The sequence below is a fragment of the Petaurus breviceps genome, unplaced genomic scaffold (genome assembly GCF_028583685.1).
Source record: "Petaurus breviceps papuanus isolate PSGF00001 unplaced genomic scaffold, PetGlider_PUasm1.0 91133, whole genome shotgun sequence".
Taxonomy (NCBI): Eukaryota; Metazoa; Chordata; class Mammalia; order Diprotodontia; family Petauridae; genus Petaurus; species Petaurus breviceps.
Window position 1 is genome coordinate 69380874 of NW_027187419.1, and position 12439 is coordinate 69393312.

The 12439-nt window shown below is 37.8% G+C and overlaps 1 protein-coding gene across 1 annotated transcript in view; it reads left to right on the forward strand.

The window, feature by feature from the left end:
- The first annotated feature begins 1035 nt into the window (after positions 1 to 1035).
- Positions 1036 to 12439, forward strand: part of RFC3 (replication factor C subunit 3) — a 41049-nt gene continuing 29645 nt past the window's right edge. Inside the window, exons 1-2 of the mRNA XM_069080336.1 lie at positions 1036 to 1228; positions 11132 to 11269. Of these exons, the coding sequence (XP_068936437.1) occupies positions 1142 to 1228; positions 11132 to 11269 (225 nt within the window). The 5' untranslated portion in view covers positions 1036 to 1141. The remainder of the gene's footprint in view (positions 1229 to 11131; positions 11270 to 12439) is intronic.

A 12439-nucleotide genomic window follows, 5' to 3' on the forward strand; every position in this document is an offset into this window, starting at 1 on the left:
TACTGATGAAGAAACATGGGCCAGAGAAGTCACTATCAAAGTCACATAGATGAAAGGGCATTCCAACTTAAGTCCAAAGACTCCTGCCCTAGGCCCTCTCCACTCAGCATAAAGTGCCAGCTACTGGTGAGAACAAAGCTATATGAGTTTACCCATAGTGGTTTGCCCTTTGTCCTCTGAAGAGTACCAGAGACTCCAGGAGGTAATGGCATGATTTGCAAGTGAATTGGATTTAAGTGAGGCAGCGTTATGAAAAGTCACCACCCTCACTTTCTCCTCCCCAGAAACCTGGGTCCAGTGGCAAGACACGGATCAGGATCAGGACTACTGGAGATGCCTAGCATGCAGTGGGAGTCCTTAGTCTTTTTAAGTTAAGGTCTTTCCCAGGTCTCAATTTGTCTAAGGCAACACCTACTGAGTGATTAAGGAGAAGTAAGAAATGAGGAAAAAAATGGTTTCTTTTATCTAGTAAAAAATAAAATAATCAGTTTGGGAGGGGAAGACCCTCACGGTTTCTGGCAAAACATAAACAGTGGCTATTCACATTCACTCTGAGACTTCACAATCAAAACAATGATCAAGGTAGGCTTGGGAAGGAACCTACAGTTGGCCAATCAGTGAGACTCACAGTGATTTAGTTTTTTGGCATGACCCTTAAAAAAGAAATCTAGCTTGTAAACCCTAAGATATCTTGAGAGGTTTCAGCAATTAAAATTTTTGCTTTAAGGTTTGAGCCAGTCAGGCCTCCCAAGCAGGGCGGAGAAAAATGGGAGGAGAGGAAATGGACAGGCGGGGCTTATTGTCTAGGGTGGGGGTGGAATTGCTTCTGATTGGTTGTCTTGCCTCCTCACTCCCTCCCTTTAGCGATGAAGCAGTTGGGGGAAGAGGAGCGTAGACGCTACAGTGACTTCGATTTACGCTGGGTTTGTCGCGAGAACACCCGAACGAGCCTTGAGTTTGGGGGCGCTCATTGGTCAGATTGCTCATTATACCTCAAGTTAATCACCTTACGCTTCCGCTCCTTCATCCAATCAGCTTTCGCTGGGCGGAGCCGGCAGTGACGTAGCCGTCTTGGAACTCGCGGGAAAAGCGCGCGGGCGCGGGGTTTTTAAGCTTCCAGAGGGGGAGAATCTGGCCCATCATGAGCCTCTGGGTGGACAAGTATCGGCCCACCTCCCTGGGGCGGCTGGATTATCACAAAGAGCAGGCGGCTCAGCTGCGGAACCTGGTGAGCGGCCTGCTGGCCGGGCAGGGACCGGCGAGGAAGAAAGAACTAGGCCATGTGGGGGGGGGGGGGGGGGGGGGGGGCCCCCCCCCTTTCCCCTTTTTTCCCCCCCGGGGTGGGGGAGAGGAGGGGGGGGGGGGGGGGGGGGGGGGGGGGAAAGGTTGAGAAGGAAGGTGGTCCTTGGGGCCCCTAATCCTGCCCATGGGAAAAGGGCCGGAGTCCTCCGGGGCTGATTGTGACTGTTGTTGAACTCCCTCTCATCCACCTCCTCTTCCCCGCAACCCCTCAGCAGACGTGAAAGGAAACGACCTAATCTGTTACCCCCCCCCTCCCACTCCCCATGCTTCTGCTTACCTGCCAGATCGATCAGCGGATCAACAAGCATTTATTAGGCTCTTACTATGTGCCTGACACTGTGTTAAACTGAGGATACAAAGAAAAAACAACAGTAATGAAAAATAACAGAACAAGTTACTTTCCTCAGAGGGGATTAACATATACACAAAAATAAAATAAGTATAGAATAGATGGAAGGTAATGTTTTTTATTTTCTTGCCTAAGTTGACAACTTATTTAGAAAGAATTTTTTTTTTCGAGACATGTTCCCCCAAATTTAAACCTAGGGCTTTCCTTTCACCAAAAGACTTTTAGCGTTGTGGGTGGGAAAACAGAAGGAAAAAAATTAGATGGTTTCTCAGAGGCAGCTTAGCAAAAGAATTCAGGTTATTAATTACTAGGAAATAACTGGTAAAAGTGAAATAGTATGTACATTAACAATGGCACCATGAAAAATAGGGAAGGGGATTGGGGTGGCATTTATTGGGGATACATGTACTCACATAGGTAATACAAGGCAGAATGTGATAAAAGCCATAAGAAAAATAGGGGGAAAAATTATGGTTTTCTAGTGGAGGATGAGAACAGTTCTGACTGCAAAGATCAGGGAATGTGTTAAGCATCCATCATGTGGCATTTAAGCTGGGCGGTTTTTTGTTAGGAGGGGGACAGAACACGAACAGAATGATGTTTATTCATGTGTAGTAACTAATAACAGTATTTATAGAACAGTTTTGCAAAATGCTTTACAAATACTCATTTTATTCTTTCAACAAACCTGGGAGATAGGTGCTATTATCCCCATTTTACAAATGAAGAAACAAAGACATAGGTTAAATCACACAGCTAGTAAAGCATCTTAAGACTGGATTTGAATTTGAACTCAGGTATTCCAGACACCAGGTCCATGACTGTCCACTGTACCAGGTAGCTTCTTAAGAAGCCAAGAATTTCTGTCTGTCTTGTTCAGGGTAAGTCACTTAACATTTCAAATGGTCTCTGCAACTGTAAAAATATAAATTAGAGATAAAGTGATGCCAGAAATTACAGGTCCAGCCCCTATCCCTGACCTACCTCTGAGGACACTTAAGACCTTGAAAGATTAAGTCACTTCCCCATGATCACAACTAGCAAAAATCTCAGGTCTCCTTATTCCCAAATCAAGTATGCTTTTCACTCTTCCAAAGTTCTTTCAGCAGTAGGAAAGCATAAAGCTGAGATGTTCTTTTGGTCTAGCTAGTTGTGGGGACAAGTCTAGTTTGGCTAACGTATACATTATGAGAACACCTGAAGAGACCTGAAAAGTAGATTGAGGCCATTGTATAAAGTGCATTGGATACCAGACTGATGAGTTTGAACTTGACTCTTTTGGCAGTCAGTGCAGGATTTTGAACAGGGAAATGACATAGTTTTGTTTTAGGAAGGTTATTTTGGCAACTATATGCAGAAATCTGTGGGGAAGAAGGAAAAGGAGAGCAGTGGCTCTTGGTTGGGAATAGGGTTGTATTTTATTTGTTTTTTACATCCTTAGGATTTTGATCTTGAGAGATTTTCATCCCTCTAAAACTGATTGCTCTGTCTCAGGCTATGAAGTCCTACATCTTATCTCTGAACTATTTGCAATTACCCTTCTGTATTGGGTGGTATGCACACCAAACTATTCTCAAAATTCCTGGCCTTACCTGTCACAAACTCCAAGATGGTTTGGCTACTTTCTTCTAAGGTTCCTATCTCCTTAATGTTAACAATGAGTTCTTCCTTATTTGTCAGAATTAAATCCAGAATAACAGTGTCTGTCATTGTTTTCTCCATTGTTTCAAAAAAAAAAAATATTAGCAAAACAAATCAGTAATTTTTTCTGCTGCTCTGCTTTTATTAGAAAGCAATCTTCAGGAAATATGTGAATAGATGATGGCTACCATTACAGGTGTGTATCTTACCTCATCTGTCAGCATTGTGATCTATGTTGTGAATTCATCATCTGTTTCTTTCAGGTGTCCCAGTAGCCTGTAGTTTACTTCCACCATTATATTGATCTTTGATTTGTACCCAAATGGTAATCACTTTTGTCCCACATCAGATCCAAAGATTGCTATATAAGTGAACACATTTTTGATCCATATAACTTAAATTTCTGTAGCATCTTAATTTTTCAATTGTTGCCGTTCCTTTCCCACCTAATCTTTTCTTCTTGAACATAGTATATTATTCTGTTGCCTTAATTGGGAGTCACATTGCACCAGGAGCCCAAACTTATGATTCTGATCAGGGGTGCTTATTTTAGGTTTTATGAACCTTTTTTGGTAATAGCTTGATAATTATTTTAATGTTATTGGTTTACTTTGTAATTCTATGTATTTTTCCATTTAAAAAGATTTTTCTAGGAAGAGGTCTATAGATTGCAAAAAGGGTCCATGACACAAAAAAGATTAAGAACCCCCAATTTAAAGGAATGTTTCTTTGAGGTGGTAACCTAGTGGGTTACATTGTTATTTTAAAAAATGCTGCTGTTGCTTAAAACATTTTCAGAACTTCTCTTTTATAATTTCCTTCAGAGCAAACTTTTGAGCCACACAAGAAAATTCATCTTGTTATTTTATAGTTACATATTGGTTTTGATCCAAAATAGTAATATTCAGAGGCTCATTGGGCCACTTTATCTACTTGACTTGGCTCTAAGTAATTTTGACTGTTTACAAAATTCAAATTTATCTCTAAAGGTAAGAGGTAAACCCAGACTGATGGACAGATAATAATAGGAAGTAGTTTAAAATGAACTTAGATGCTAAAAGGCCCTGTTGGAAGCTATGACTGGCTAGGGTGATAATTTTGGCCCTGTGTTGTTAGAATTCTGGAAGTGCATTAGGTCTATTTCCTGTATCCTGTCTGATTCTTCTTAGTATATATTTAGGCCCTTTAGGGGTACATCATAGAGAAGATTTATCTTGCTCACAAGGAAACTGGGATAGAGAAGTGTATGGAAGGGATTGGCATGGGGGTCTCAGGCCATGAGGGCCTTATGCATGGTTTCTGAGGTTCTGGAATTGTTGCAGTTTAAACACAGGGATGCCAAAAACTGTTGCCATTTCATGATGTGTTGTGGTGGAACCATCTCAAAGAATTCAGTCAGACCACCTCTAATCCAAGTATAGGCATTTGTTGAGATTGACAGCTCTCTTGAAGTAGGCTAAATTTCAAGAGGAGCCAGCAACTTGAGAGAAAGCAAGATGGATTTTTATAGGGTAAAGATGCAATTACATAATCAAAATTTACATAGAATAGAGGAATATGAAAAAGGTAGGAGGTTTGTTAAGGGTTTAGGTAATGGAGGAGGGGTCCCATCTGTAGTTCAGTGGTTAAACATGATCATTCTGCCCTCCAGTTGGCTAGCTATTGTGGTCCTGTCTGGTCAAGATAGATAGTTAGGTATTGTGGTCCTGTCTTGGGCTAGCAGTAGCTCAGTTCCTATCACATGGATACACCTGCTGTTTCTGTGGGAACTAAGATTTCAGTAACACACCTGTTGTTCCAGTGAGTGGTGAGGCATATATGAAGAAATTAGGACATTGGTGGGGGGTGGGGGAGGTGGAGAGGGGTGGAGGTGCAGTGGGCCTGCTTTTCAGTAGGGTCAGGCCTATAACGAAGTTAGAATATTGGGGCTGCTGGCAACTTTATTAGGATTCCAAGAGGCATAGTGTCCCAGTTCAGGGAAAAGATAAAGCTGTGATACCTATCCTCCTCAGACCATATCTGGAATATTGTGTTTAATTTTGGGTGCCGTGTTTTAAGAAGGGCATTAATTAACTACAACTTTCCAGAGCAGGGAAACCAAGATGGTGAAAGGCCTCATGTTCATGCCATATGAAAATGATCTGAACAAACTGGAGATGTTTTAGCTTGGGGGAAGGAGTAGACTTAGGAGGTATATGATAGATGTCTTTAAGTATTTAAAAAGCTGTTTCATGGAACAGGGACTAGATTTGTTCTGCTTGACTCCAGAGAGCATAAGTAGGAACCAGGGTGGTAAGTTGCTAAGGCAGATTTGACTTAATGTAAGGAAGACTTAAGAGAATTACCTGACTGGTTTGGAGTCAGTGAGTTTTCTCTCAAATGTTTTCAGAGGCACCATAACCAGCTGTCATGCATATTATAGATGATGTTTATCACTAATGAGTAGAATAAGTGGCTTCTTCGGTCCCTTCCAATTATGATTGTGTTTTGCTATCTTTTGAGAATATTCAAGTATCATAAGATTTTTTTTTAAAGCAATTGGGGTTAAGTAACTTGCTCAAGGTTACACGGCTAGTTATTTCTGGGTGGGTGCTAAGTGTCTGAGCTCAGATTCAATCCCAGGTCATCCCGACTCTGGGGTCAGTGCTCTTACTCACTGTGCTACCTGGCTGCCCCCATAAGACCTTAAAAGAAAAATCTTATGTGTAAAGAAATTTTTAGAAAGCCTCATTGCATGAAGAGACAAGCATAACTTATTCATACCTAGAAAAATATTATACAACATATTGACTTTAGGTAATGGGAATGATTTTTAACATGGCTAGGTTGTAATTAATGCAAGTTCAAATAATATAAATTCGATTTAGTGTGAATTATAAGATGATACCAGGTTGCGTTTAATGTGAGCCAAAATTCAATTAATACCATTCTTGAAAGCTAGTTGAGGGTTTTAACATGCCACCTACTGTGCTACCTTTTGTAGCATGTGGATGTGATAGTACCATATTACCAAAAATTGTGTTAATTTTTTAAGAAATAACTCTTAACAAAAGCAACAAAAGGAAGAACACTTCAGATGGAAACATAGCCAGTGCAAAAAAGAGTCTTTTTATTAGAATTAGAACAAAAAATTTATGTATCTGAATAGCATGACCATACTAATAGTAACTTTAAAATAGGACAAGATGTTGGTATATCTGAATCTACAGTACAGAATATAAAATATGAAGTCAAAATAAAAGAGAAAAGGAAGCATCAACTTTTTGTGGTTTTCAGGCAACTACAAGGAATATACATATTACAATGATAGAAAGGCCTTTTAGCTATATGGATTGAAGGTTGCAGTAAAAAATGCATTCCTTTTAGAGCAGACATTCAAATAAAAGCATCAGGTTTATTTAAGGAGGTGAAGGAAAATGAAAACACAGCAGCTAAATAGCCTGGTGTTTTGAAGAAAATACTCAAAAGTAGATACACTGATAAACAAAATTTCAGTTTCGATGGAACAAAGTTATTTTAGAAAAGAATACCTTCCAAAATCAGTTTCTAAGAAAGAAAGAAAAATATAGCCAGAATTTAGAGTAGCTAAAGGATCACCTAACACTTAACAGTATTGGGAGGTAGTTCAGAAAAGAATTTCAAATTAAAACCAATACTTGTTTATTGACCTTAAATCCTTATGCTCTGAGAGGATGCAACCACTGATCCCTGCAGTTCTTTGGTAGTAAGATAAGGAAACATGGGAGACATACTCTTTTCAAAGTGTGATTTTTAAGTTATTTTAGTGCACTTTTTGAAAGACATCAAAAAGACAGCAGTATCACATTTAAAGCATTTCTAATTTTAGAAAAGACCCCAGGACATTCAAATATTTGGTTCTTTGTGTGGGAATGTGAGCATGCAGATTTTAGATATGGATAAAGCTGTCTGTCTGCCCCTACCAGCCTGTATATGAAGATTTAAAGAAAAAGGAGGCAATTTAGTCTATGCTGCCAAAATATTTTAAATGACAATACTAATGATTTTGTGATATTGGCATACCTTATATTTAGGTTATGATATTAAGTATTTTTTTAGTTTTTAAAATTTTGCTTTTTTGGAACTGTGCTTTGTAGTAGTTACTTTGTAATAAACGAATCAAAAATACATTTTTCTTATCCTTTACTTTTATGTTAATAAACAGAGGAAAAAACTTATTTAAAATTTTTTTTTCATTGCATATTTCCATTGGGCTGGAACCATATTTTACATACAATTATAACTGGGAATAGTATGAATTCAAATAATGTGACCACTTCAGGGGATTCATTGTTCTCACTGTTGTAATTTACCAAAATTTAAGCACTGAAAGATGCCTACAAATCTCAGTTCAGTGTATTTTGCTTACTATTTTCAGTTGAATCTGGGTGTTGATTAACAGTGTTATTGTAGAAAATTTTATAAAATATGGCTTTTGTTGCCTAATTTCAAGAATGATTACAGAGGCAATTCATAGTTACTTTGTTATTTTTAATTAAGTCTTCATGTAGCTGCCTCTGGCAGGTAGCATATTGTAGTGGAAAAAGCATCAGTTATAGGAAAAACCATTTCATTTTTCAAATGGGATCCATTCAAAGTGCTTTGTGTACCTTAAAATGCTATTTAGCTATTATCTATAAAATGATGGGATTGAATTAAATTATCATGTTAGATTAGGAAAGAACACTGGAAATATCTAATCTGTCCTCATTTTGCAAAATGAGGAATTTGAATCCTAAAATGGTTAAGTGACTTGTTTAAGGTCACATAGCACATAGTTAATGGTAGAGATGAGCCTACATATAATCCAAGTCTTCTGGATTTCAGTTTACTTCCTTTTTTTTTTCATTTTTATTGAAATTGCCTTTTTATTGCCTTTTTGGAGGGCAGTTGGGGTCAAGTAACTTGCCCAAGGTTACATGGCTAGTTTTTTTGTGTGGGTGTTAAGTGTCTGAGGCTGGAACAGAACTTGGGTCCTCCTGACTCCGGGGTCAGCGCTTTACTCACTGAGCCACCTAGCCGCCCCTTTTTTCACTTTTAAACCATGATAAGCTCTCAAAATGAATTAACCACTTTCAAGGTACCTACCAACTCTAATTTTATAAAAAGTCAGTATGTGAGATATCCTTGAGTCTGTCTCTTCTTTGAGGTTACACAGTCACTGTGTATATAATGACAAATACTACTATAATAGGATTAGTTTATTTTGCTTTTTCTTTGACCTTTTAGTTGGAGCATTTAATCCTTTCCTTCTATTATAGGGAGCCAGGTGACTCAGAGGATCAAGTGCTAGGTAGGCCTGGAGTCTGGAAGACCTGAGTAAAAATTGGGCTTCAGATATTTCCTAGCTGTGGGTATAAAAACACCTGCCTTACTGGATCAAATGATATGATATTTGTGGTTAGCAGTACTTGGCTCGCCGTAGGCACTTAATAACTTAATGAATGTTTCTTCCATTCCACCTTAATAGTCTTTTTTTTTTTTTAATTATGGGAAAGTAAGTATAGACTGGGAAGACAGGTAATCTAAAAAAGATCCAGGAATTCTAATGTATTACAACTTTTGTATTGTTCAAAAATGTGACATACTAGTGAGAAAAAGTTAATTTGATCTTAAAATGAGTTAATATCAGTATAGTGTCTATTTTTAGAATGAAAGAGAAGGTAGTTTTACTCTGATAAGACTAAATCTGTGTCATTGTATTCAGTTCTCTGTGGCTCAGTTTTAGGAAGGAAATTGGTGATTGGAGGAGCAGAGGAGATTGACCAGGATAGGGAGAAGACTAATGTCATATGAAGATTCCCAAGTTGAAAGAATCTTGGACATTTAGACTAGAGGGGGAAAAAGAAAAGATTTAGGGTGTCTGGTACAGATTTTACTATCTTCAAGCATTGAAGGCTGTTATATGGAAGGTAGTTTTGAATTTTGTTGCTTGCCTTCAGAAGGCAGAACTAGGAATAGTGGGGAGAAATTGCAGAGATTTTGATTCTCTATAAGGAGACCCCTTTTGAATGGTTACAGATTTCTTCTAGAAGGCCCTGCAGTATTTTGGGGTTTGGTGTAACATAGCACAATATTGTCTGCAAACAGAATCATCAGGAGGAAGTGACTGTCTTTAGGAAATCCCTCTTTGACTTGGATTCTTTGCTGGATCTCTTCCATTACAGTAGTGAATACCTTTGGAGAGCATATATCTGTCTCTGTTTTATGTCTTGCTTGTTTTATGACTTTTATGATCTGAGAATGATTGAATAAGGTTATTTGTGTTGTATCTTTCAAGGAATCTTTTTTTTTTAAAGCAATTTTGGTTAAGTAACTTGCTCAAGGTTCCATGGCCAGTTATTTCTGGGTGTGGTGGTAAGTATCTGAGCCCATATTCTATCCCAGGTTATCCCGACTCTGGGGCTGGTGCTCTTACTCGCTGTGCTACCTGGCCACCCCCTTTCAAGGAATCTTAAATATCTTGACGTATGGGTGCAAAATGCCTTGTTGAAAGTCTTTAGGATGGCGTTTGGATGTATTCAGTCAAATTCTCATTTTATATTCAGCAAACAAGTACAGTGGGAACTTTTATTTGTTGCATCTTTTAGTCAGTTTCACGAGACCATGAACTGCTGCTTGGAAAGCCTACTTGTTTCCCCATTGGAAAAACAAGTGAATGAAGATTTGTTTGTTGTTCATATTATAGCATGAAGTTGAACATTCTGTAGAATTTGTCCATCGGTATGTATGGGTGCATGTGTATGTGTGTACATTTGTGTGTATATATGCATACATAATATATACATACATTATATATACTGCAACCTCTCTGTTGTTCAACAATGTGATATGACAGCCATAAAAGTGAATGTGGAGTGTGAGCATGTGTATTCATGTATGTGTGCATTTGTAAATACATTTAGTGTTTATCTGGAATAGTCAGTGAAAATGGACATTGAGTTAGGTTCAGTTAAACAGGAGCAGAGAAGGCTGTATTGAAATTGCAAAACTCCTTTAATGACTCCATGTTTCTCTCAAAGACAAAGGCCTGTTTTTTTTTAATACTAGTATTCTACCAATGTTATTAAATAACTTTCAGGCAAAGACCACGATAGCCTCTGAAGAACTGAAGATGAATATCACATAAAGGACAATTCAGAGGCAGGTGTGTGATGGTTGTAGACTGGCTATGATATATACCAAATAAGGAACTTTGAAGAAGAATTTCCTGGATTCAGGATCAGGGAAATGTATGATAGGAATTGAAGATGACTTAGGCATGCAGCAAAGGTGAGGGTTGATAAGTGGTCAGTTGGTCAAGTGCTCCACTGGTACTTATAGTCTCAGAAGAAAGAAAGCAAAGCCTTGTAACATGGGAAGTAGAGCCCCTCTGGTGAACTTAAGGGAAGACATGAATGAAGAGCCATACAGAATGAATAGGCATGGCTAGGTTGTAATATCCACATCTATTGGAGTATAAGGAATAATCTTTATGGAACTAGCTACTACAGGAATTAATGACTACCATATCTCAGACCTTCCATTAGAGCTTGGATACATATGCATTAGGGATCTTGTAAAGAGAACTTTCTGTGAAGGTATGATTCGAAGTGGGGATTTTATGAAGTCCCTTCCAACTCAAGATTCTGTGATTCTTATGATTAGACTGAGGTTTCACGTTGATGTTCTAGGAGTTTATATTTTTTAGTTGCATTTTTAGGAATAGTTTATTATTTAAAAATTCTCTATTTTAATAAAAAATCAACTTTACAGGAACAAATGTATAACTTTTACCACAAGGAGATATTTAAAAATCATTGTTTCTTTGCTTTTTTCCAGGTACAATGTGGGGACTTCCCTCATCTGTTAGTGTATGGACCATCAGGTGCTGGGAAAAAGACAAGAATTATGTGTCTCCTGAGGGAACTATATGGAGCTGGAGTGGAAAAGCTAAGAATTGAACATCAGACCATCACAGTAAGCTCTTTTATCTCTGAGAATCTTTATGTATTTGTAGATAGAAATTCACTTAGCATCACAGGTTTTAGATCTGGAAAGCACTTTAAAGGCCATCCAACCCTCACATTTTGCAGATAAGGAAGATAACTTTTTGCAGATAACGGAAGCTCAGAAAGGTTAAAGGATTTTCCCAAGGTCACACAACTATAAATGGCAGGATTTGAATCCAAGTCCCCTGTCTCCAAATCCACAACTCTTTCCATTTTCTTGCTTTTATATGTATGTCACATCCAGGTGTGATATTTAAGAGAGATATGTGAATCTGAGTTTGTTTATTTGTAAAAGTTAAAGTTATAATTTCCTTCCACAGGTGCTTAAGTCATTGTTTTGAGTATGTCTTAACTGATAAAGGTGCTTAATAAACATTTGTTAAGCACGTATTATATACTAGGTACTATGGTAGACATTATGCAAGGTACTACATTTGTTAAGAAGTAAAAGCTCAGATAAGATGAAACCCCTGCCTTCTGGGAGCTTACAGTCTAGTAGGGGTATAAGAAACCAATCCAGATTGAACTCTAATACACTTTAAAAGCAGTTAATTGGTGACTAGGAGTCAGGAAGACCTGAGTTCAAATCCTTACTCTGATACTTAACAATTGACCCTGGGAAAGTCAGTTAACCGCTACCTGCCTTTAGTTTCCTTACCTATAAAATGGGGATTATAATACCACTTCCTCCTAGGGTTGTGAGGATAAAATGAAATAGCATTTGTAAAATGCTTTGTAAACCTTAAAGTGCTATATAAATACTAATTGTTATTATGTCATATAATATTGTATATCATGGCTGTAAGAATGATAGAATTTGGAGCTGAAAAGAACTTTAAAGATCATATAGTTCTGTCATTATAATCTGTTTTATAATCAAGTAGGAGAGATGTACACAGATTTAATTAATAAGCACTTTAAAGTATAAGCTTATAAGAGTTGAAAAAAGTGCTATGAAGAGTTCTGAAAAATTACTTACTGATAGAGGTTATCAAGAAAGACTTCATAGAAGAAGATATCACTTGACGTTCTTGATATATATATATATATATATATATATATGTAGCATTTTATTTAGGTCACTGAGAAGAGGGAGAGAGAGAGAGAGAGAGAGAGAGAGAGAGAGAGAGAGAGAGAG